At 33.4% G+C, this 27,574-nt stretch overlaps 1 protein-coding gene across 1 annotated transcript; it reads left to right on the plus strand.

Moving 5' to 3' along the window:
* The first annotated feature begins 532 nt into the window (after nucleotides 1–532).
* On the plus strand, nucleotides 533–11,839 carry LOC113520274 (gamma-taxilin). Its single transcript, XM_052898090.1, has 7 exons — nucleotides 533–726; nucleotides 2,254–2,592; nucleotides 5,911–6,108; nucleotides 7,880–8,164; nucleotides 8,619–8,792; nucleotides 9,714–9,863; nucleotides 10,115–11,839. The coding sequence occupies exons 1-7, from the start codon at nucleotides 658–660 to the stop codon at nucleotides 10,760–10,762; spliced, it is 1,863 nt and encodes a 620-aa protein (XP_052754050.1). The 5' UTR covers nucleotides 533–657; the 3' UTR covers nucleotides 10,763–11,839.
* The last annotated feature ends 15,735 nt before the right edge of the window (nucleotides 11,840–27,574 follow it).

Here is a 27,574-nt window from a genome sequence, read left to right on the forward strand (position 1 = left end):
AATCTGGTTTTTATAGTTTAGAAACTCGGAACTTAGGTATTTTTCAATTCTACCTTCATTTTTAATATACGCTACCGGAGAATTAATGAGGGATGATGATGATTATGATCATGAAGAAAACATTATAAAGTATTTTAAAATCTATACCTACTTATGTTTTCGAACGTAAATCTGATAGTGATGTATTTTATCTAAGAATAATGGATTTGATTTCTCGGATATAATAAAGATTTTGCTATGAAGAATCTATAAGAAAAATGGAACTAATTTTAGTAAATAAAGAAATAACGTATAAAATCTTGACTTTAGGAAATTACATTGATTTTTTTTTAATAATATCCTCGAAATTGTTGATATATTTAATGATATTTTTAAGAAACTACTTATGAATAAATTCGGAATTTAATTTTAATAATTTATTATATGTAAGTAGAAATTAAATAGGTACCTACTACTTAATTGCTATTTTCGGGTTCATATTAATGGTTTTAATCTGTAGTTTACAAATTTCTGAACGAAAGGAACAGAACAGCATGTATCAATCTATTTCATCTCTTTAATGTATAAACTACCTATTATTACTAGGACGGTGTCAATTTTAATTCAATTTATTTCTGTTGTGTTTGGATAAAATTAAAGAATTAAACTTATTTTAAAATGGAAGCAGCAGCGGAAGAAGTATCCAAAGAAAATACAGAAAATGCAATTCCAGATATGACTGCAACTGTGAGTATACGTTTCTTATATTATTTTTCAAGTTCTAGAAATAGAATGCTATCAAATGTCGGTAAATAAAATTATGGGTATTTTGGAAAAAAAAAAAAAACATATTAGTCGTTATTTTTGGTAATAAATAATTATATTCAATTTTTGAATCACTATCGTATAAAAATATAAAATTTTCGATTCTGTTACGTTAAACAGGTGAAAATTTTAACCTGAAACAGAGTTGGCGAAAGGCCAAAACACTACTTAAATGTTTATGATATTTTTGTGCGTTAGCTTAGCACGTTTCATGTTCTTTCTTCTTATATGGATTATGACAATTCGAGAGAACATAACAAGTACCCTTTGAATAATAAATAAAAAAAAAATGTGAGGTATTTAGAATTTAGTAATGTTCTAATAATAACATTAGAACACAATGAAAATCTAAATTTAAAAATAGGGAAACTACAGTATGTTATTCACTCCTTTTACATATCTATCTTTATGCCAAGTCTTTTACATACTTACATGCATACTTAATAAAAAATGTATATTTTATTTTTTAAATTATAGCTTTAAAATTTAATTTCTGTTTTTTTTTTTACCCATTTGTCCTTTGATATAATTTACCTGAAATATAATTTGTTTTATATTTATTATTATTTACCAAAACTTTCTTTTTTTTTTTTACATTATTCCCTCCCTGCTTCTTTTTGTATTATCCTTTCTTTAGTGTCCCACATCTTTATAATATTCTGAAGTCTTTTTTCCTGACTGGTCTCGTCTGGTTCTCAAGCTATAAAAGGATACCTTGTGTTATGAGGAACCAGATATATCTGGGGGCACAACTCGGAGTACCTAGACTTAAGATAATTCTATTGGAAATTGGACTTGATTACTGTAAAGCATTGCACCCACCGCTGTTCTATGGAGGTTGTCAAATCTTTGAACAACCTACCTTTTGTATAATGTTATATTTGTTTAAATCAATTTAAAACTTTAAGGTTCTCAATTTGTATTAATTATAAAAGATAATATTAAATAAATACCATCATCGTCTTAACCCCAAACTAAGCCTTGTATTATGGGTACAAGACAGTTGGTAGGTATACCTAAATACTATTTTGTTAATTCATTCATATTATACATAGATGAAACCATATCATTAAAAAACCTATTTAAATATTTGTTTAAGTGTAGTCCACTTCCTTCCAATCCTTCCAATGGTCACAGGTTCCATTCTCGCATATTAACCTGAATACAAACATTTATGAGTATGTCTGTTTGTATTTGTCTAGGTATATTATATAATATATATGTATTTATATAAAAGTATTTAGTCTATGACTTGTCTAGTACCTATAGTATAAGCTCTACTTAGTTTTAGACTAGATGGTACACTGTTTACTGTAATCTTTCTTGAATTGCATTCAGCAAGTATTTATGCATGGAAAAGACAATGAAATAGTGAGAGTCTAGTAATCCACATATTCTTCTATGATTTTACCTATTGATTTAATAAATGCATAATTTTTTTGTTTATAGGAAAAATCTCTCCCACCTCCAACACAAGACCCACCAAAAAAGTCAAAAAAAGAAGACCGCACCAGCAAGAAAGATGATAAAAGTGTAGAGCAGTTCATGAAATCACTAAACTCGGTGCCAACACTGGAAGAAAAATTATCACTTGTATGCAAAAAGTACATACATATAATGGATGACAGTAAGAAGATGCAGTTTTATATTAAACAATCGGAAAAAAGATATACATTGCTGTCTAAAGAGAAGGAACAACTGCAGCATGAGTACAATAAGACTGTACTTGTCAAGTCGAAATTGGAAAACCTTTGCCGTGAACTTCAGAAACAGAACAAGGCTATCAAGGTAAGTCTTTCTTTCAATAATTATTTTAAAACTAACTTTTACCCTCGACTTCATCCGTGTAAATAGGACATGTCCACTCCCATCCTATATAGTACCTGTATAGCAAATTTCATTTAGATTGGTAAAGCTGTTAAAGCACTAAGAGGCAACAAATAAATAGTTATTTTCACACATATGATATTAGTAAAAATAGGTAATCTTGCATTTGGGAATTCCTTAAAATAATAGGTTGAAAAATTTCTGCATGCCCAATAGGGTTTAATTCCTCAGGATTGGCAACGCATAGGGGGTATCATGGGCGAAACAGTATATTCTGTTATGTCCATGGTACTGCTCATGTCTATAGGCTACGGTTACCACTTTCCATCAGGTGGACCATCAGCTTGTTTACCATTCTAAGTTGTATAAAAATTAAAAAAAAAAGGTTTTAACTGTTGATACTGATGTTAAGGCCCAAGCAATGTTTACTGCTATATGTACACACTTTGAGATAAAATTCTATTCTGTCGGCTCGATTCAAAAGGATTCCAATCAAAATGTTTCTGCTATGTGGGCTGAGTGTGTCCCTAATTACACCACAGGAGGAACTATTTTTTTCTCAAAATTACTATTTCAGTAATTTTTTTTTATTTCAGATGATAATGTTTGCCTATGAACACCTGCAATAGCAGAGGTATTACGCGCGCGTTGCCGACCCTGAAGAAACTGTATGCTGCTAAGTATAGTATCATCTTTTATATTAAATTTGTTTTACAAAAATATTTAAATTTAACTTAATTCTAAAATGATTTTATTTATGTATTTAAACTTATAAGAGCCAAAAGTGAAAACTGTCCCTTGAATGGCATTTATAATTGCAAATTGTAAGTACTACTGGAAAATAAATAAAATTGTTACTAAAGTACTTAGTTACTATCTTTTATGGAATGAGCTCCCTGCCGAGGTTTTCCCAAGAGACTACAGCATGGGGTTCTTCAATAGGAGGGAAAATCTTCAAGAGGTTTCTTCAGGGTCGACGACGCGCGCGTAATACCTCTGGTATTGCAGGCGTTTATAGGCCATAGTAACCGCTTACCATCAGGTGGGCCGTATGCTTGTTTGCCACCTCAGTGGTATAAAAAAAAATGAATAAAAAAAATAATGCTAGCTTTCAGCCGCGACATCATCCGCGTGACAGGTATACGTTGACTGAGATAAAAAATACCTATATCTTTTTCCATTCCATGTGGTGTGTGTACACCAAATTTCATAGTAATTTGTTAAGCCATTAAGGTGCTAAGGGGTAACAAATTCGGGGAAAGGGATTGTTAGTAATGTGCACTACCAATTCTATTGCTAGCAGTATAAGCTATCAGGTCGACCTCCTCATGGATCCTTCTTCGAAACCATCTTGCTAAATTCCTGATGTATTCATCATGGGCTAACTGACCTGTTTTTTCATCCTCATCTATCATCCCTCACTGGTGCCCTGCCAGCGTATACTGTTAGCACATGTGGGGTTACCATTTCATTATCATTTATTAAAAAAAAACAAACAAATCCTCGGTAGTATAGTGATAAGTATCTATGGGGGAAAGGGATTGTTAGTAATGGAGACTGAGAATCCCATTGCTAGCAATATACCCAACCAGGTCAACCTCCTCGCGGTTCCCCCTGGAAACTATCATGGTTAATTCCTGATGAATTCATTATGATGCGTTAACTGGCCTGTGTTACCATGTGTGGCAGTGTTACCATGCAATGTTAATCAATAAAAAAACAAAAAAAAAACAAAAAAATAACATTTCCCCATTTATAAAATTAGTAAGGGCAGTCATCAACATTAAGTAATGCTGTATCATAATATAAGCCTATAACCTTAAGGCAATTAAATAGATGCTAATAGTTCTGTTATATGGCCTCTATAGTGTTAAATGTCTATTTGGAGTAAATAAATAATTTCAATACAAAAATTTCATTTCAGCGCATTGCCATCCCTTTTCCCCATTTATTTTGGGGTCGGTTTAGTATGTTTTCTATTTCCACAAATCCTTATCAACCCTCATATCTGGGCACTTCTTTTCTCTTTTATCCATGTCATGATTCACACAGTCCATCTACCTCTGTGCCCCCATCCACCTCATTGTCCCCTTCCTTTACATCTTTCCACTTTCATACATAACACTCTTAAAACATGGTTTTCTTTTATTAGTGGTGCAGTAATCGTAAAATTATCTATTTGTTTCGGCCATCACATTTTTTAAATAATAATAATAATAAACTCTTTATTGCGCACAAAAGATATGTAAACAAGGTGTATTTATAGAGAATGTGCATATACAAAAGGCGGCTTTATCGCTAAAAACAATCTCTTACAGACAATCTGGCATAAATAGTAGATAAGTACAGAGAGAAAGGTAGATGGCGCAAGTCAGACACAGTAAATACAAAAAAGTATCTAAATAAATTTATTTATTTTATTTATTTATTTATTTAAATTGTGATACATAGGTAACAATGGATGGTAAAACAAGATAAGTCCTCTATGATCAACCCCATATATCGAGGTACACAAATTTGCAATTATATAAGAAAAAACAAATTATATAAAAAAAAAAAAAAATAATCAAAAATGTCATATTTATAGTAAAAAATTATAGTATTATGGAAATTTATTACATTTATCTTCAAGGAAATCGTCAATTGAATAGTATGCTCTGTTTACTAGGTTTTCATACATAAAATGCATATTGTTCTAAATAACATTTATATAAAAATAAGATTGGATTACATAAACAAACATATATAATATAAATAATAGTATATAAACATAAATATACTAAATAGGTCAAGGTAATTAACACGTATTATGTTTAAAACCTTGTTCTTCCTTTTCTATTCTGCTCATTGATAATAATCTATTCTTTAAAGAACATAATCTAATGTTATTTGGATGTCAAATTGAAGAGGTTTCTTCAAAGTTGACAATATGCGCGTAATAGCCCGAGTTTTGCAGGTGTTCATAGGCTACGGTAATCACTTACCATCAGGTGTGCTGTATGCTTGATTACCACCTCAGTGGTTTATTTTTTTTTTATAATATTATATGACGAGGCCAATTCATTAATCAGCTCTCAGCCTCTGTCTGCAAAACTGCAGTTACTGGTTGCTATATTTTTTTTTATACCATGAAGGTAGTAAACAAGTGTATAGCCCCACATGCCTTTTTATTCGAGAGAATCTAATACTTCCCAACCCTTGTAGTTGAGCATCCAATTCATTTCTATGTCTATTCAATCTATAAAACCATGTTCTAATTAAAATAGTTTAAAATTTCAGGAAGAATCTCTAGTTAAGATTCGCGAGGAGGAAGAGCGTCGTAAGGAAACACAGGCCAAATTCCAGAACACTCTCTCGGAGATCACAGCACTCTTGCAACAGAATAATGAGAAGAACGCCAAGCTCAGAGATGATAACATCAGCATGAGTGAAAAGTTCAAGAGTGTGGTCCAACAGTATCAGTTGAGGGAACAACAGGTGTGGTATTTGTTTTTAATGGGTGATAATGGAATGATAACTCCGCCCACGCTACTTATCATCTCTCATTGGCGGGGTAGTGAGAGATGATAGGTGAGGATGAAATCAAGTCATAACTGATCTGATAGGTGTTAGTCCACAAGAATTACTCATGATGGTTTCCAGGGGGAACCCCGTGGAGGTCAACCTGGTAGACTATACAATTATTTCCGATTCGAATAGTTGATGGGGGGGGGGGACCATCGTGCTGAATTTCAGGTGTATTTATCAAAATGGCAAGGTGCCCCGCCGGTGTATACCGATAGCGCAGGAGAGGTTACCATTCCATTATCATCCATAAAAAAAAACAGGAATAGTATCAATAATTTTATAGAATGATAATTCAGTAATGAATGCGTAGTTGGGTAGTTAAGTTTCTCCATGAAAATTTTCTTAGTTGCTCTCTTTAAAGTAAACATTTTGTGTAGGTAGTCCTTTCGGTTGGTGGTCCTTTTCAACAGACATCAAAAATAATGAGGCTCTCAGTTCTGATGTATTTTTTTTATGTTTGTTATCGCATAACTCCGTCAGTTGTTAACCAATTTCGAATATATATATATATATTATTTTATTTTAATATATATACTTACAGATTGGTTCCATAGAAATTTTATCAAAAAGGTTCAGTAATATGATTTTTAGAAAAAAAAAAACTGTTTTTGTCACAATTGAATTTCTTTTTGTAGGACACAATTTTTAATTATAATTTTGTACTAGATAGATTGTCAGCCCTCGACTAATGAAACTAATAAATGTTAAAAATAAATATATACATTGTACTAACATTGTACTATAGATAATGAATAGGTAAATGTGTTAGATTTCAACATTGAATATTATGTAAATATTCATTAGGCTTAGGGCATCCATTCATTATGTACCGCCATACAGAATCAACAAACTTATCAGTAACAAGGTATATTAACATACTAAATATACCACAATAATTCAAAGTACGAAAATTAAAACGTAGGTAAAATCTATCTATCTATACTTATAATAAATCTGTAGAGAGGTCAATTCTGCACATGAAATATATTTCCAAAATAACTATCAGGGGGTGATTAGTGATCGATACTGATGCCAAAAATGCAACCAGTAAAATTTTTGTCTCTTTGTCTGTATATTCGTTATAGAGACAAAAACTACTAGACGGATTTTCACGAAACTTAGTACAATTATTCTTTATACTCCTGGGCAGGTTATAGTATACTTTTCATCATTTATAAAAAAAAAAAAACAAATCCTCTGTAGTATAATGGTAAGTATCTATGGGGGAAAGGGATTGTTAGCAATGGAGACTGAGAATCCAATTGCTAGCAATATACCCAACCAGGTCGACTTCCTCGCGGTTCTCCCTGGAAACTCTCATGGTTAATTCCTGATGAATTCATCATAATGGGCTAACTGACCTGTTTTCATTCTCATCTATCATCCCTTCACTGGTGCTCCGCCAGCGTATCCCGTTAGTGCAGGCGGGGTTACCATACCATTTTCACCCATCAAAAAAAAAATATGCACAATTAATCTGAATAATGGCAATAGTATTGCCTACAAATTTACTAAAAAAAATTTTAAAAATCAAACACGCTCAGTGATACGTGAGAATGTCGAATGTTATAGTTCTACACATCGGTAATAGTCGAAAAATCACTTGAAGTTTCTTCTTATTATTTGTTAATTCACAAATATGCTTATTGTTTCTAATAAATACAATTCATTTTTGTAATAGGTAGACAAAATGGCAAAACAAATGGCATTAGAATCTCAGTTGTCCGACGCCAAACTCCAGAAGGCAAGTCTGGAACATCAAGCCGAGAAAGAAAAGTTGATGGCTGAGATGGAACACCTGAAGGTGACGTTGACTCAGTATCGGACCAAGATCATGGAGCTTCAAGGCACAGAGACCGCCTTGAGGGGACAGTTGTCGGTCTACACTGACAAGTATGACGAGTTCCAGAACGCTTTAGTGAAGAGTAATCAAGTGTTTGGAGGTTTCAAAGAACAAATGGAGAAGGTAAAATGATTATTTTAATTTTCATTACTATTTTTTTTTATTTAAATTCGAATATATTTTTTTTTCTATTCGAATTTAGAATTCTAATAGAAATTATACTATTTAAATATGATTTGTTAACATAAAAGTTGATACTTCTGATGTTAACGCTAGGTCGGAATGTTGTTGTTTACTGAGAAGAATCCGTAAACATAACAATTACATACTTTTAAATAAGAAAAGTGTATTGTCGATATTAGATAAGTTTAAAATTTATATCGGTTGGACAGTAATCAAATCTTTAGTAATATTATAAATGTGATAGTTACTTTGTTGATTTTAGGTCCGCTAATCCTAGTTATGACAATGATGTAGCTTTAGCTAAAAATTAGCATGATATAGATAAAGTAAGAATTTCACATTCTTTCTTTTTCTATGTTTAAAAGATATTCATTGCCTCGATTAATTATTTCAGATGTCAAAGAAAATCAAGAAGTTGGAAAAAGAGTCGTTATCATGGAAGAAGAGATGGGAGACGTCGCAGACGGCGCTACTGGACATGTGCGGGGAACGCCAGGCTAGTGAGGAACGTGCCGCCGCCGCCGCCCGCCAGTTGCACCACATGCAGAGCCTGTGTCGCACGCTCCAGGTGAGAGGGAGACCCAGAGATTGTCTCAGTCCTGTCAATTGTCTCCTCAGAGATTAATATTTACATTGTTTCTATCATCCTGTATGGATCTGAATGTTGGCCCATAAAGATGATGGATGATAAAGGAATACACATGGCAGAGATGCGAATGTTAAGATGGATGTGTGGAGTGACAAGGAATGACAGAATAAGAAATAAGTATGTACGGGGAAGCTTAAAATTTGCTCCGGTAACAAAGAAGTAATACAATGTCATGGTATGGTCATGTCATGCGCAGAAATGAAAGCCATGTTTTAAAGAAAGTGTTAAGTATGAAAGTGTATGGATGTAAAAGAAGGGGACGACTGAAGAAAAGGTGGATGGACTGTGTGAAAGATGATATGCAAAAAAGAGGAGTGAGCTCGGAAATGACAGCTGATAGGGATTTGTGGAAGAAGACATACTGCGTCAACCCTAAATAAATGGGAAGAGGCAAGGCAATGGTAATGTTGTGTTTCTATAAGGAAAAAGAAGCTAAGGATCGCGTTGATGTGGACCCGACAGAGTTATTTACTAAGAATGGAGATAGTCTTATAGTGCTAGATAAGAAAGCTACAGCCGAGGGGTGCAAAGAAAACCAAAAATTATTCTAGGTTAAATGTACTTAGGTAAAAATACAATTAATATATATTAATTATAACATGTGTCAATTGGTCGATGTGTGTACCAAGAGTGACTACGGCTGCCGGCTTTTCCATGAATATTCTGAGTCCCACGTTTCCGTTGATTCGGCATCACGTGTCGATGGAAGGTATGATGCGCTGCATCGAGGCCGCTACCTATGCAGCGGTTTCCGTGAATTATAGTTTCGTAACGTGCTTTACTATATAGTAAAATATGCATATTATATGTACCTACTTAAAAATCTTATGTTTTTTACAGGGTGAGCGTACTGTGTTGTTGAATACATTGAAGGAGCATAACATCGAACGTCCGCCGCTGCCGCCGCCGCCACCTACGCCCGTACCGGCGCTGGCACCCGCACCCGCACCCTCTACATCTCCTGCGTCAGCACCGGCTTCTAATAGCAAGGTAATTATAATATCAATTTCAATTTGTACGATTATCAAGATGTCACTCTGCTTCCCTTATTAGTAGGGACACAAGACCATAGAATAAACTTCCATTACGTCTTCTGTACAGCACAATCCCTAAAATATGCTTGGGCACAATGATGGCACATCTGGTCTGCTGGTCTGCTATTATGCTTATTGGTTTTTGTTTGCAGAGTAACAAATTTTAATTAATAAGTAAAATATAATAACAAATTATTTAAACTTCAGGTCGACGCAATGGCAGCTAACTGTGCCCAATTACGGCAAAGTCTCGCACATCTCCAAAGCCAGCTGAATGTTTTAACAAATAATAAAAATAACACTACAGAGGAACCACCTAAACCGGAAAAACAGAAGAAGTCCAAATCAAAAAAGAGCAAAGCAGAAAAACAAGCACAAAAAACTGTTCAAGAGAAAACAGATGTGACCAAAGAGCCAGAAAGTGATGAGTCGAACGCAAAAGAAAATACAGATGTTAATGAAGTTAGTGCCAATATAAATGAAGTACAAAATGACGGTAAAGACAGCTCAGACGATAAGGTAGATGATAAAACGTTAGAAACATTAATACAAGCTATAAATAGTGCTAATATTAATTTGTGTGATTTGGAAGTTGTCCATGATGATAACATGGATAACGATGTTGGTGAAGTATTAAATATTGAAGTCTCAAACGACTTCAAAGTTCAGAATGCCCTCGAGGAAAAGATAAATGAAGTTATCAATTCAAATGAAGTCAAATTAAGTGTATCCATTGAAAAATGTAACGAAACAAATCCAGAACAAGATGAAGGTGCCCTTGAAACAAATATAAATGAGGAAGTATCTCACATTTCTGAAATTAAACCCATCGCGACTGAGGCGACTAGTGCGTGAATATGTCGATTGTCAATTCTATTGTAAATAGTGTTTGGACTTTTCTACATTCTTTTAATGTTAATCATAAACTTTTAATAACGGAGTTTTTTTTTTAATATTTTAGTATTACTTAGTTGGTCTCAATTTAGTTTTTTTTTTTGTGTGTGACCATTTCTATTTTGTTTGTTAGTTGACTGACTTTCTGTTGGAAGTGTACAGTGCCTAAATCTAGTTGTGCCTAGTCCTAGATTTAGGTTATTGATTTGTATTTTTTTTTGTCTTAAAGTATTAAGATGGCTCTTATTTCTTTTACTGTTTTATTAAAATTTATAGTTGTCTGAAGTTTGCCTGCTATTCGCTCCTTTACAATATTTGTTTACTTTAAAATTTCATTAATTTTCTATTATTATAATTGACCTATAGGTCAGTTACTAAAATTATGTTTTTAGTTACTATATAGATGTTGTGTAGTTTTACCATATGGCCCAAAAACATTATCTTTTCGTTAATGAAATTGTTATAAATTGATCATGGTTCGTTAAAGTTACTAGGGATTACACTCGAAGTATACAAGTTAAAAATTACGCATGGGCTCAAAACATTTGTATCTCAGTATGTTGTCTATAATATTTTCTGGAAAATTCACTGCCCTCACTCCCGCCTGTAAATATTTCTGGAGCAAGTCGCTTGTCCTCCAAATTCTGACCTAACTTCTTCCGCACTGCATTGCACTATTTTTTTTTAGTTTACCAATTTATATACATTTATACCTGTATTCTAAAATAATTTTTGAAACCTTTATTAACTCATTCTCACTTACTGAAATCAATATTCTTATTTGGCAAATTATTCCTTGACACGAATATTTTCTTCTTCTTTCTTCTTCTCGATGTGAGAATGTGTAAGGTAAGAACTGTTAATGTTAAGATACATCGGAAACTACCTTAAGGAACAATTGAGAAGTGTTTTTGTCAGTAAGAGAAAATTTACAGTACAAGTTTGGTGTGTAAAAACGAAATATTGTGTATATGTATTTTATAGCATTTATGATTGGATAATAGTGTGCAAATAAAGGAAGTTAGAATTAATAATTAATTATTTTTAATTTATTAAAAAAAAATATCCAGATTGATGTTGTTTACGAGATACACGACTATGGAGAGATTACAGTATGGGATTTTACATAAAGGGTTTATTTGACACCCCTGGTATTGCAGGTGTCCATAGGCTACAGTAAAAGTTTACCATTAAATGGGCTGTATACTTGTTTGCCACCTTTGTGATGCAAAAAAAAAAACAAAAAATCCAGTGGAATTCTATGATGACACAGAATTCTAAAGATACTATAATTTACGCAAAAGAACTAATGAACATATTGTCGCCATTTGTTTTAAATATAAATTTCATTAACAATAGAGAGAAGCTAATTGTACTCGAGTTCAATCGAGTTTCTTCTAAATAATAGATGACGATTTACTAAGAATATGGTATTCGACACTTCTTGAGGAATTCTCAGGGATACCTTGTTGGAGTTTTAAGTCGAGGGACCTGTGAGGGACCGTTTCAGATTTTTTATGGATGATAATGGAATGGCAAACCCGCCTGTGCTGTCGGTATACACTGGCGGGATATCAGTGAGGGATTATTAGCGAGGATGAAAAGGCAGGTCGTGACGTGATCGTGACGAATTCAACGATAAATTAGTCACAATGATTTCCATGGGGAATCGCGTGGAGTGTCGATTGTAAGTGCCAAGGTATATTGATAGCGATGGGGACTTACTACTAATTACTAAATAATACTAATTTGTGTTCGCGCCAATTTGACCCTCCTCCTCTGACTCAATTTGGGAAGAGATTGTTAGTAATGGGGAAGTTAGTCCCCATAATAACTACCACTGTTAAGTCCGTCATATGACGGACTTAACAGTGGTAGTTATTCCCTAGATTCTCTACCAGTCATCCATTGGACAAATAGATAAACAGGTAAGCAGTGTATTTATAATTTGAAGAATTCAATATATTAGATACAAATAAATAAATGCATAAAATATTACCATACAAAAATAAGTTATTATAAGAGTAATGAAAATAATCATGTTCTATATATAATTTCAGATAAATATAATTCTTTTTTCGTGTGAGGGATGGACGGCAGTGTCCCTCTTAAAACATCTCTAAAAACCTAACTGCGGTTGCCAACCCACCTACCGTATGTACTAACTACCGGTAAAACCCCTGTATGGGGAAGTATGTTCAGCAATGGATAGTTAACGGTTGAAATAATGTTTTTTTTTAATGGATGATAATGGAATGGTAACCCCACCCGTACTAATGGTATACGTTTACGGCCCCGTTGGTGCCCACCAGTGAGGGATGATAGATGAGAATGAAAAGGCAGGTTAGTTAACCCATCGTGACGATTATATCTGGAAGTCAGCACGATAGTTCCCAGGGGGGGAGGGGACTGGTAGTCCGCATTACTTACAAATCCTTTCCCTACGATAAATATGATTGTGTATCTGTAAATAGTTACTAAAGTTTCTATGTATTTGGGGTACCTGTTTATATTTTAAACACCATGTAGATAGCAATAGGAGCAATGTAGTATTACGGTTTATTACCTAAATACTAGCGTTAATTACGAACTGATAATGCAACTGTTAAAATACTCAAATCTTTTTATTGACGGATTACGATATTCTATTAATAGCTATACACTCGCTTTGTGGCCACGAAAACAGCGGGTGACTGTTTTTTTAATGGGCGAAAATGGAATTGTACCCCCGTGTACGCGATCGATAATCACTGGCGGGGCACCAGTGAGGGATGATAGGTGAAGATGAAAGCAGATCAGTTCATGGTATTGTCATTCTAAAAGATTATACCTACCATATCCTCTTCAAATTGTAAAACATGCAAGCATATCTGCTTCACTGCAAATACACAAGTGGGATATAGGTCCCAAGCAAACGACTTATGTACAGTCTCTGGTAATACTTTCAACGTCGACCGGTGAAGGCGGTTTAGAAACTTGACATTCGGTACTGGAGTCTAGTGATCTAGAGAGGGAAGGGATTGTTAGTAATAAAAAAAATAAAGGGGTACCAGCGTAATTTCTATACCCTATCAGGTCGACCTCAACGTGGTTTTCACTGGAAACCATTGTGGTTTAGGTACATTGGTACCCCGCCAGAATATCGATAGCGGAAGCAGTATAATCATACTATTTTCGTCTTAAAAAAATGGAACCGCTTCTCTCGGACGGAAGCGTTACTCGCACGCCTTTTCTATGGCCACAAAACCATTATTGCACTAAACGGTTATCTAACAAAGACCAATTGCCGGGAAAACGGAAGCCGTTATCATCCGTTTTTTTGTGATTTTTAAAAATAGCCCATTTATTATCGAATAACGGTCTAAAATTTGGACACAGTCTTTTTGTCTATCCTAGTTAAATCTGTCAACGATTATGACATTCATTATTTTAAAAATTATTGGCACATTTCTATCGGAATCAACGCGCCCGATGAGTGTTGCCGGTGTTTGTAGGCGGCGGTAGTCACTTACCATCAGGTGAGCCGCATGTTCGGTTGTCCCCTGTATTATTAAAAAAGAAGTACGTTATAATAATCATATCATCATCGTTATACCAGCTCTTCACTGATCACTGTTGAACATTGGTCTCCTCCATGAGGGGGATTTTGCCAGTAGTTTCCAAACTTGGCAGGCATGTTGGCAACCACAATTAGGTTTTGGTGATGTTTTAAGAGGGACGCTGCTGTCCATCCCTCGACCAATAAATTCCCTTAGTCACCTCTTACGACACCCTCAGGAAAGGAAGGGGCGGCCCATTCTATGTCGAAACCACACGGCTAGAAAGAAAAGAACATACTCCTTATTATTTTTTTGACAAATATTTTTTAAAAAGCTGGCAAATAGCTGGTAATTCCTTTGGTGTTCTGGGTGTTTATGGTCATCAGGTGAGCCGCATGCTCGTTTGACCTTGTATTATAAAAAAAAGGACGAACCATTAAGAATTATGTACGAACAATAAATAGAGGGTATTCAAGTATCACGCAATTCAGTCTTGTAAAACGTTACGATGCATTACAGGGGCGGGTATTAATAAAAAATTAAAATTACCAAGTTGGCAACCTTTTACGGGATATCCCTCGACTGTATTGTACGATATTTTTATTTTGTTTCGTTGTCAGTATTTGTTAGTGTCGTGACTTTTAGGTAAATATGATCGCTTGGGTTTTATGTAACGTTTAGAGAGGGGTCTTTTTTTTAATGGGTGATAATGGAATGGTAACCCCACCCGTGCTATTGGTATACACCGGCGGGGCACCAGTGAGATATGATAGATGAGGATCAAGCAGGTCAGTTAGCCCATTGTGACGAATTCAATAAGAATTGTTCACGATGGTTTCCAGGGGGAACCACGTGGAGGTCGACCTGATAGGGCATATTGCTAGCAATGTCGAACTCCATTGCTAACAATCCCTATCCCTTTTAGAGAGGGGTCAAGGGGTACAGAAAAATGTTTCGGCGCGTTACATGGGAGGGACAAAATTTAAAAAAAAAATTGCATTACGTAATACTTGAACATTCCCATACTTAAGTATGTATATTTTTAGCGTTGTTAAAGATTTTAAAGTTTGTCACAGCGATAATAAAGTTACAACAAAAGATCAAATTAAATCGAAACAGCGGCGCTCACAATACTTTTTCTAGCTTTTTATTGAGAAGATTACGATGCCCTTGTTTCGAGATCACGTTTCAGAAAGTGCAATATCATTGTTACTTTTACAAAAATAAGTCCGATAGAAACGTAAATAAAGGAAAATTAAATCGCAGATGGCTATAAATAGATTCGAATGGAAATATTCGAGGAAGTATGACACCGATCAATACGTTCGTATTCTTGTTACTTTCATTTGTATATGTGTTTACAGGATTATGGATTTATAATAATAATAATCTTTTATTTTCAGGTATATACCCATAGTATACAGTTTTTTTTTCATGGGTGAAAATGGTATGGTAACCCCGCCTGCGCTAACGGGATACGCTGGCGGAGCACCAGTGAAGGGTGATAGATGAGAATGAAAACAGGCCAGTTAGCCCATCATGATGAATTCATCAGGAATTAATCATGATAGTTTCCAGGGAGAACCTCGAGAAGGTCAACCTGGTTCGGTATATTGCTAGCAATGAGATTCTCAGTCTCCATTACTAACAATCCCTTTCCCCCCTCATAGTATAAAGTGATTGCGGACATAATTTACTTTTAATTCATTACAATTTTTACACTATTAATTATACGTACAAACTATTATTATATATTTAAATTAAACATTAATTAACAAAATACCAATTTCAATTATTTTATTATAAAATCTTTTGTCGTCAGGTATGCAGTGAGGGTACTGTTTTAACAATAGGATTACTTATTGTCATTAATCTTTCATGAAATTTTTCTTTACCTTTACATTTGATTTACATGAGTTAATTAAATAATTGCCGTGTGGTGTCAACATAGAATGGACCGCGTCTTCCTTTCCCGTGGTTATCATAAGAGGCCACTAAGAGATTAATGGTCGAAGAATGGGCAGCAACGTCTCTTATAATATCATCAACTCTTAACTGCATTTGTCAACCTGCCTGAATATGGGGGGGGGGGGGAATGGGATTGTTAGCAATGGAGTTTGACAGCCCCATTGCTAGCAATATGCCCTATTAGGTCGACCTCCACGTGGTTCCTCCTGGAAACCATCGTGAACAATTCTTGTTGAATTTGTCACGATGGGCTAACTGACCTATTTCATCCTCACCTATCATCCTTCACTGGTGCCCCGCCGGTGTATACTGATAGCGCGGGTGGGGTTACCATTCCATTATCATCCATTAAAAAAAAAACCCGCCTGAAAATTTGAGAACCGCTGATCTAGATATAGTTATGCCAAACTAGTTTTTCTTTTACATGCACAGTTTTTAGGATTTCACCTCGACACGAGCAAGGTGAAAATTGTAAAAAGTTAAAACTACACATTTAAAAGTTGGTCAAGAGATATCCAGCTGAGATTAAATGGAAACTTTGCTATAATAATATTTGTACGATGGAAATTGCACGGCACTTGACGCATTTTTGACATTTCATCACCATTATAATCGAGGGCAATATATTGGATTGTTTGAACAGGTTCCTTATTAGCTCTAACTCGCAACTGTTCACGTTTATCAAGGTAAACATTATTACTTCTTAACCAAGATTTAGCTCATCTGTGTATATACATATTTTCGTCTTGTGCACTGGTGTATCACGACTCATTCACAACAATAATTCGTAATGAAGTTACAGCAGTGGTATTTGCAGACTGTTGCCAATTTATATATAGATAGATAAATACATAAATAATTTATTTGCATTACTTACAGCACACAAACAGCAAAAGACACATTGCAAAGGAAAAAAGGTAAAAAAGATACATATACAAAAATTAAAAAAAAAAAAATAAAACAAAAAATCAGAATGCATAAAATTAGTAACATTTTTTTTTCTTCATGCGTGTGCCACAGTAATACAAAATGGCCACAACTCAACTTTTTTGCTTTGCCCTAAAAAGAGCATAACACTGATATTCTGTTGTGGCCAGATATATGTGGTACACGTAACACTTGTAATACCTACATTTTACCAAACATATAAATAAAATACATAAAAAGAATTATAATACTAATAAAGCTAAATGTCAAGTGTTCCCAAAGTGGCGACGATTGCGTAGGGGTCATGCACCACAGTTTGAAAAAAACTAACCTAGTATATAGGCATTGAAATTTTCTTAAATTAGGTTAGAGTTAGTTAATCATAGCATGTAAAAGGTACCTAATTACGTTCGTCACCATGACGACAATAAAAATATGCAAGTATACACTGCGTAACTGTATCGGTCAAGGTCCATACAAAAACGTGGTTTACTTTCCCTTATTTAGGCCCCGGTCATATACCGTTTGATTGTTGTCAAGTAAACTATATGTACTGTCTATAGGGTTCCGTTTCATGTAATTTTTTTCATGTATTCATGATAAATAGTTCAATAAGGTCTGGGTACGGAGGCATAACATCTTAGTCCTCAGCAATGGCAACACATGAGGTGTCCTACCATGGGAATAATAGTTATATCCATGGTACTGCTTTTGTTTATAGGCGACAGCTAACACATTCTATCTGGCGAGCCGTCAGCTTGTTTGCTATTTTAAATGTCATAAAAAAATATAGAGAAATGTCATAGAAAGATATGACCATTAAGTTTTGATGAAAAATTTATTTTTTAGAGCCGAAACTTTGAAGAATTTTTTTTTAATTCTTAAGGTATTTTACCTTCCGGTATATCAGTCCTATCGTACCCTGAACTTAATGAATGTAAACAGAATATTGTCTTTACTTATGCTGTCAGTTTATGTTTGTGGAGTATCAGTGGATGAAAGGTTATGATGAAGTCAAGTAGCGAAATTATAAGAATTAATCAACGTCACGATTAATTCTAGTAATTTCGCTACCTGACTTGTTGACTAAAATGGACTGCGAAGAGATGCATAGAAATACTTAGAATACTTATTACTGACAATCTTTTCCGCCTGTCCGCAATCTATTTTCCTGAGTCCTGTTTTCCCGAGAAAAAAAAAGTTTTTCTCATAATTTATTTGCGAAACCTACTTTTTAGGTCAATATTTCGCTACAACTTATTTTGTACTAATTTTAAGATAGATTGATATATTACTAAGAGTGAGATAATAAAATATTAAATATTTATAAATATTTTTCAAAGAACTCCGATATCGCTGATTTATCGCAAAAACTGTTTATATCACTTTTGCTACGCACGCACATTGTTATTTTTTTACTTGATTTGTGCCGACGCACTGTTTGATTTTAATATTGAATGCCATTATTTAGGGATTTTATTACCGTGAAAATTACAACTTTTAAAGACCTGTTTTTAATTTGGCTTTAAATTTTAAACTTTGAGCACCTCTACACGGATTACCTTAATTAGTTTATATATTAAACTGATTTATTCTTTATTAAAGGAGGACAGGAATATTGAAAAGATGTAATACTACCTACTATACTATCCTAACAAATAATTTGAAAGTGTGTTTGTTTGTCACCTTTTAGAGCTTTAACAGCTGAAATTTATTAATTTCCAAAAAATTTAGATTACACCGAAATACCAGCTTCTTCCATTAGGCCCCACACGACGCCAGGCGACTCGGATTGTTGATGACCAATGACTTATTCATCGACTTGACTCTTGGCACTGTGTAGAGACGTTGCGTCTCTTTGCGTCTTTATACTGTATACTGCTGCCTCTCCTACAAAGGAGGTTTTTGCCAGTAGTTGCTATGCTTGATAGGAAGATCGGCGACCGCAGTTAGACTTTCGTGATGTTTTAAGGAGAACGCTGATGCCCATCCCTCGACCGTTAAGTTACCTTAGTAGCCTCTTATGACACCCACGGGAAAGGAAGAGGTGATCCACTCTGTGCCGGAACCACACTTATCTGACGTATATAACTAAGAAATAGAAAATATTTCTGAATAGATACTCTTTTAAATGTTTTGTAAGTGCCTACAGGCATGACTTTAATCTTCCCGTCTTCACTTTCCAACAGCTCTTTTGTTCTCTTGCAATCTGCCAAACTATGGTCACGATCTTTGATGCTTCTGAACTGCCTTTGTTAACTTTGACCGTACAAATCTATTTGTTGTATTGTTTCTTTGCAGTACAATTGAAAAGTTTTGAATACTATAAATGCTGTTTATTAAAAAAATGTCTTGGTAAATCTCTATATAGGTATGGTGTCACCATAGCTAATGTAGTATTATATTATCTGTGATCGTACGAATTGAATAACATTGTAATATATGTCTGTATATTTGGTGCGGCATCACACAAAAATTGCTGTACCAAATTGGATGCAACATTCAAAGTTGTAAAATCTGGATCAAGACAAAACATCTTATTACGCCATCTCGAAGTTTTGAATAGGTAAAAATGGCATGATAACCCCGCCTGCGCTATCGGTATATACTGGCTAGGTACCAGTGAGAGGTGATAGATGAGGATGAAAGGCAGGTCAGTTAGCCCATCGTGACGAATTCAACGATATTAGTCACAATAGTTTCCAGGGGGTACCGCGTGGAGGTCGACCTGATAGGGTATATTATTAGCACTGGAGACTAAACTTCTCATTACTAACAATCCCTTTCCCCCCGCCATCTGGAAGTACTCTATTTCATTGGTTTTTCTATTTCCAAAATCCACGCATACGAAGCCCCGTATATAATCTAGTAATTGATAAGTGCTTAATTTAAAATTTAATTTATTATTTTTATATAATACTTAGTATACTGTTGACCTTTCCATTGTCATAAAACAATATGTATAATGAAACAAAAAAGAAAGCTATTTAATCGAGTCACATTTACTTTTTGCTTGCACAATGTACCAATTTTTGTGGAACATTGCCAACCACTTGCATTCAATCCTACATTCTGACCATATTTGTTTAGTTTTATTTTCATCAAACTTATATTAATATTTATAAAAATTATATATATGTATAATGGGAATTTTATGAATTTAATATGTTTGTAGACGACCTTAAATGCATTGTAGGAAGTCAGTGAATGCAGGTGGCTTTTTTTTATACCACTGAGGTGTGTAATCAAGCATGCGGCCCACTTAATGGTAAGTGGTTACCGTAGCCTATGAACACCTGCATCATATCAGTCATTAACTGTCCACTGCTGAACATAGGTTTCTCCCATAAATGGTCGAGGGATGGGCATCAGGGGCGTTCTTAAACTTCACCAAAGCGTAACTTTGGTTGCCATCTCGCTTGGCAAGCGTAGTAACTACTGGAAAAATCTTCCAAAAGGGGAATATGCTCAGCAATGGACTGTTAACGGCTGATAAGGTATAAGACGTAGAAGAGTTGTTTTTTTAATGGGTGAAAATGGAATAGTAACTCTGCCCGCGCTATCGGTATACATCGACAAGGCACCAGTGAGAGATAATAGGTGAGAATGAATGCAGGTCAGTTGGCCCACCATGATGAATTCCACAAGAATTAACCATAATGGTTTTCAGGGGGAACCGCGTGGAGGTCGACCTGAGAGGGTATATTGCTAGCAATGGGGCTATTAGATCCCATTACTAACAATGCTTTCCCCTTAATAGAAAAGTTTTTAAAACCGTGAGACTGCAACCAAACCTGATCTTAATTATTCACGCGTTCAAATTCTCTCCAAATGTTAAATGTTAACTGGAAAGCTGATTAGTGTTAATGTTTATTTCTGTCGCTGTGTTTCCTGAAACCACGTTAGAAGCAATATGAATACAACAGCTATAAAGTAAAAACTTTATTGCTAAGGTTTTCACCACATAGTAATTACATTTATATTTTTAGAGTTAAAAAATATTATCGATTGACGATTGAAACCGTTGTTTTTTTACGGATATTTTTTCAATTTACTGTCTTTAGGATATACCTTTATTGTTGTGTTTTGTTATATTTGAAGTTTTAGTCTTTTTTTATTATTTTTAACAATATTATAATCGTAAGTATAAATCATGTGTTGGCCGTGTGGTCCTGGCATAGAATAGGTCGCCCCTTCCTTTCTTGTGGGTATCGTAGATGACTAGAGAATTTAATAGTCTAGGGATGGACAGCAGTGTCTCTCTTAAAACATCACCAAAATCTAACTGCGGTTGCCAACTCGCCTGCCGGAGAAAAATTTTTAGTACTTACTTTTTTTTTCTTAGTCTAGTTTTTTTCTGTAATGGTAGACATTAAGTATACTGAATATTTCATTATGTTTCTTGTTAGTAATATAAATTATATACTAAATAATAACAAAGAAATATTAAGTTTTAAACTTTCCCGTATACAACATATAACATATTTTTCCTAAATAATTACATAAATTCTCGTCTCTCATAATTATTATTATTATAAACTATAAACTACGAACTCTAGAAAATAGTAAGCTGTCAACCCTATATGATAACGGTTGATCTATGGTTCGTTTGCTTTGATTTGGGTTTATCTAACCATAGACATCATAATTGGTTTTTATGAGCTTCTAGCTGATCTGGCTCTTTTGACCCGATAAATAAATAAATAAGTAAAAACATGCTCTTTAAGTTAGAACTTACTTAACTTTCCCCAAGATTTAAATGATAGAAAAAATAGATTTGTCAAGTTAATTGCATAACTTTTAGTTGAATATCTATAGACTCTACTTAATGATCCATTGATTAATTTTTAGGGTTCCGTACCAAAAATGTACAAAGGAACCCTTATCGTGCGACTTCCTCTGTCCGTCCATCTGTCTGTCATGGTTATAACTCAGCAACTATTAATGATATAGATTTAAATTTTCGAATAGTGTTACACATCATTGTTATTATACAGGTTTGCATATATTGCTATAAAAATAATAAAAAAAAAAATGCTTTTTTTTTGCTAGAGGGTCCAAAATAGATACTTAAAATTTCAAAATTAACCTATTAAGTGGGGTAACATATGAACGGGCTTCATTTGCACATTTTAAAACTGATTTTTATTTATTTTTATGCTATGTAGTTTTTTAGTTATGATCAAAAATGTGACAAAAAAACCTAAACCCCTACCTTATCTCCGAAGATTCTAAAGCATAAACTCTGAAATAAATACCGTTTATAAAGATATATGTGAATATTACATAAAAAATAAAATGATGTTTCTAATTTACACTGTTTTTGAAATTTGATCAAAAAACTTCCAAAAACAAACTTAGTTGTGCGGTCCAGTTTTTAACCACAATTATGGCCCAAAATAAGCAATTACGAATTGTAATATAATAATAAAAAATAGTAAATGTTTATTTCGTATGAAAAACGCAATAAAAGTATTTTTATGTCATATATAACACACGGAACCTTCGCCCTGTGAGTGACCTCCCACCTGACCACTTTTTTCCACAGCTTCAATGGATTCCTCATTAAAAGCGTGATCGATTTTTTTCTAACAACTTACATTTTGCTCCGCAAATAAGAAACAGATGACTATGCGTGTAGCCACTGATGAGCTACAAATGTTACGTAGACACATTAGATTAAAAGTATTTGAATTTAGAATGTGGTATCATGTATCTACAATTAGATTTTGCTCTGCAAAGAAAAATGGTAACTCCAATCGCCACAAAACTAATAAGAGACCAAAATGTATAGAAAAATTAAGAACCTCTTAGTTTTGAAAGTAACTTACTAAAAATAATTTAAGATTTCAAAATCAATTATTTTGATTTAAAAACTAAAGTACTAAACTGCGTCAGATAAAATTTTTACGGAATCTATCTGTAAGTATATCTTTTCAGATAAAAAAAAATATCAAGTTAGTTTATAACTGACGGAGTTATGAGGTAACAAATGTAAAAAAATATACAACCTAATCGAGAGAGGAAAAGGGATTGTTAACAATGGAGTTTGATAGCCCCATTGCTAACAATATGCCCTATTAGGTCGACCTCCACGTGGTTCCCCCTGGAAACCATCGTGAACAATTCTTGTTGAATTCGTCACGATGAACTAACTGACCTACTTTATCCTCATCTATCATTCTTCACTGGTGCCAGCCGGTGTATACCGATAGCGCGGGTGGGGTTATCATTCCATTATCACCTATTAAAAAAATACTTAATCGAGAACCTCTTTTGAAGTCGGTTGAGAAGACATATGACCAGTCAAATCTTTTGGAATTTCTTAAGCAGATGAAAGTATGGCTGTGCAGCGTGACATCTATTAATTGCGTTCAACCATAGCGTCCAGTCGATCGTATTATTTTATATTTTTTCCTATTGTTTATGTTTTTTCAATAGTCTAAACTGTAATGCCTAGATTTTTGAAACTATAGGCTGATGTTTTATTGTATGTACTGATTTTTTTTTTATAAATGAATTTTTAAGTTGTTTTTCCATTTACATTTGAAGTTAAAGACCAATGAGGGGCCACAGACAAGGATGAAGTTAGTATTTTTTTTTTGTATTTGATGTGTATGTTTTAATGCTTTAATTTTCAAAAAATAGTCTTCCTTTTTGTGTATTCATCAATCCTTCATCTATGCAAATTTAATTGGCTGATAAATTATTATTTAATTGTGTAATTGTTTTGTGTTTTTTTGATGTTTGCCTTAAAATAAATAAAAAAGATTTACCACAGATGACGGTAAGAGAAAATTAACGTCTTAGTATATGTCAATGTGTTAATATATAAAATACGTGTGTCAAAACGTTTGTTCATGCAAATTTTTTAAACCGCTCAATTGATATTAATAAAATTTTCTAAACGTATAGATAGATAGATAGATAATTTATTTGCATTACTTACTTACAGCACACAAATTACAACATAGATATACAAAAAGCGAGATAACATAAATGATAAAAAAAAAATACATAAAGCTAAATACAATTTTTCGTTCGTGCGTATGCCATAGCAATACAAGATGGTCACAATTCAGTTTATTGCTTCGCCCTCAAAAGATATTATTATTTGATCTAATTTGATAGATAGATATTTTTTTTATACAACTTAGAATGGCAAACAACCTGGTTGGCAAACAACGGCCCACCTGGAAAGTGGTAACCGTCGCCTATAGACATGAGCAGTATATATATATATATATATATATATATATATATATATATATATATAACCTCTGGTTTAGCAATAGGTTTCGTTTAATCAAAAATTTGGAAATTAATGTAACACTGAAACAGCCTGTATGTAACTATCAAGTAAAAAAATTAGGTGGAATAATTCGCTTTCTGTCTAGGTCATTTTATCTAAAAAATATCCAATACACTCATTTCCGGTATTTTTTTAAGATTTATTGTTTCATTAGGTCTAACAATATTCTTTTTTTTTTTTGTAAAACTCGTTTGCCCCCTGGCAATTACCCCCTTAATGGGAAAGCTTAACTTCAACAGTGGATAGTTAACGGCTGATATAAATTAAATCATCATTCATCATTTCAGTCATTATCCGTCCACTACTGGACTAGTAGTTATTGTTTCTATAACGAACATACAGACAGACAGACAGAGAGACAAAAATTTTACTGATTGCATTTTTGGCATCAGTATCGCCTGATAGTTATTTTGGAAGTATATTTCATGTACAGAATTGACCTTTTTTTTATACAACTTAGAATGTCAAACAAGCTGACAGCCCACCTGATGGAAAGTGGTAACCGTCGCCTATAGACATGAGCAAAACCATAGACATAACAGTGTATACTGTCTCACCCATGATACCCCCCATGCGTTGCCATTCCTGAGGACCTCTCTACAGATTTATTATAAGTACAGATTGTAGTTGTAATGTATAATCAATAAAATAAATATATTCACGGCTGTAATTCTAGAAGAAGTATTTCTTTGATTATTGCTTTTGTGGTAAACGTAACACTTTATTTGTTCAGATCTCGCCTAGTGATTACACAACACTGTAACTTAGAATAATTTACGTCTTATTTCATACTTAGTGCTCGCAGGTCTTAGGGCTTACTACGTCTTATTCCAGACTAGCTGTCCCCTGCGGCTTCGCTTGTGGTCGTATATGATATACTACGAATAGTTTGTAAACTGCCTCAATAAATGAACTATCAAATTCGGAAGGATTTTTCAATCTGAATTTTTTTTATACAACTTCAAATGGTAAACAAGCTAACGGTCCACCTGATGGAAAGTGGTAACCGTCGCCTATAGACATGAGCAGTACCATGGACAGTATGAATGGTAAGTAGTTTCAGAGATGTGCGGCTTCAAACAAACAGAAACCTCCACTTTATTATATCTTATTCTAAATTAACATATATGTAGTACACTATTTCCCTTAATTTACCAGAGAAAAGTCAGTCAGGAGGCTAGTTTATGAAATTGTTTAATTTTCTTAGAATTTTGACAATTAATATAGATTTTGTTAATTTATTAACCTACTTAAATAAAAATAATAAATCGCACACTTAAAATAAAATCATATATGTGCGTCCCAATTGTTTGATAATAGCACATTAAATACTATTGCATTTAATACGATGAATAAATTCATGTTTCATTATTTATTTTTTATTATAATTAATTTTACTCATCTTAACTAATTAATTAATTTTATTTAACATTAAACAACAATTTAATTAATAATAAAATGAGAAATTCTTCTCATTTTATTATTATTAATTATTTCGAATAAAGAATTTAATATGTACTCGTATTTTAATGTAATGATTAAGTATTATTGAACTATTTTTCTTTATTTAGGTGATACGTGCGTGCATTGTGCGTTGGCCCTTTATAACTCTGGTTGTAATTGCTTAGAGCTGTTAATACCGTCGGATTTCTTTGCATAAAGTCCTTATTATATGTAAACTGGTATATCATAGGTATGAGTATTTATAAAATATTTTATTTATATAATTAAATTGTTATTAGACGATTGTCTTCCATGTACAGGCATGTATATATTTAAGAAACTATATGAGGGGTCTTAATAAGATCAATAGATGCTAAGACAATATTTTTAGAAATTTTATCTGTCTGTATGTTTGTTCCGGCGATACGCAAAAACGACTCGACCAAATTGAATGCAATTTTCACAGTTGTATTCCTGAAGGAGTAACTTAAAATCTAGTGTATATTTATTCTTGAGACAACATCTAAAAGTGACCTATTTTATTAGTTTTCATATTTCTCATGTCCACGTTTACAAAGTAGCGAGCAGAAATCTAGTAGGTACATGAGATAGTATTTCGAAGATATTGGCGTTATCTAGTATAGTATAATACTATACTAGTATATAATATAATCAGCGGTATTATTAGTAATTATTAATATTATAATAATTTCTTGTTATGTTTAAGTTTTAAAAATTTGAATGTTTTTGACAAATTATTCAATATCCCACTGTTGGATAGAGTCTCTTCTCATAAAATAATTGTAGCTTATTTTGCTACGCTAATTATTTAGCTAACTTAGAGCTAATGCCAAGCCATTTACATTTGTATAGAGTTTTATTTGTCTTAACGATTTTTTATGTGAGTTTAAAAAAAATAACTATTGTAAAGAACCATAACAATTAAATATTATATCCTATTAATTCCAGTAAACTAAGTGTAACGAATTATTATAATTTGTAGATATTGTATGAGATGCAAAATAGTTATCTCAAAAAATGCAATTTTCAAATGATTGCACTTATCCGAAAATATAATCAATATATAATTATAAGTAATTAAAGTATTAACAACAGTTTTATACACGTATACGTTAATTTTTTAATTGATAAAAATAATTTGTGTGTTATTGCAATACCGATATATGTATGTGGTAAGTAGCAATCTTATAAAAGGAGGGAAATTAAATGTATATCACTCAAACGGCATTGAACTATAGAAAAGTACAAAAAATGTGCATGTATATATTGTCGCTAGAGTAGGTAATACGAGTATATTGGTTGAATTTCGACCACAATCGATAGTAACTATCATAATTATACAATTTTTACTATAAAGTTAGCGGTTTGCCTCGTTCAATATTGAAAATCTATGATATTTTGTTTTTAATTAATTATTGGCCGCTGCTTTTTTAAAAGAGTAATTTAATTTTAAAACTTATCCATTATGTAAAGAACGTGACAATCTTCATTTCAACTTTCAGCATTTTTATTGTCTTGTGACAGCTCTATACAAATCTCGGGTGCACGCTTTCAGTGGATGGA

Source organism: Galleria mellonella, unplaced genomic scaffold (genome assembly GCF_026898425.1).
Source record: "Galleria mellonella isolate WM207_F2 unplaced genomic scaffold, CSIRO_AGI_GalMel_v1 utg40, whole genome shotgun sequence".
Classification (NCBI taxonomy): Eukaryota; Metazoa; Arthropoda; class Insecta; order Lepidoptera; family Pyralidae; genus Galleria; species Galleria mellonella.

What these genes read in the sequence shown, in the direction of transcription:
- LOC113520274 (XM_052898090.1), top strand. Translation starts at nt 658, where the DNA reads ATGGAAGCAGCAGCGGAAGAAGTATCCAAAGAAAATACAGAAAATGCA. An exon ending in ATCAGTTGAGGGAACAACAG is followed by an intron (nt 6,109 to 7,879) that starts GTGTGGTATTTG and finishes TTTTTGTAATAG; the next exon opens with GTAGACAAAATGGCAAAACA. An exon ending in TCAAAGAACAAATGGAGAAG is followed by an intron (nt 8,165 to 8,618) that starts GTAAAATGATTA and finishes TAATTATTTCAG; the next exon opens with ATGTCAAAGAAAATCAAGAA.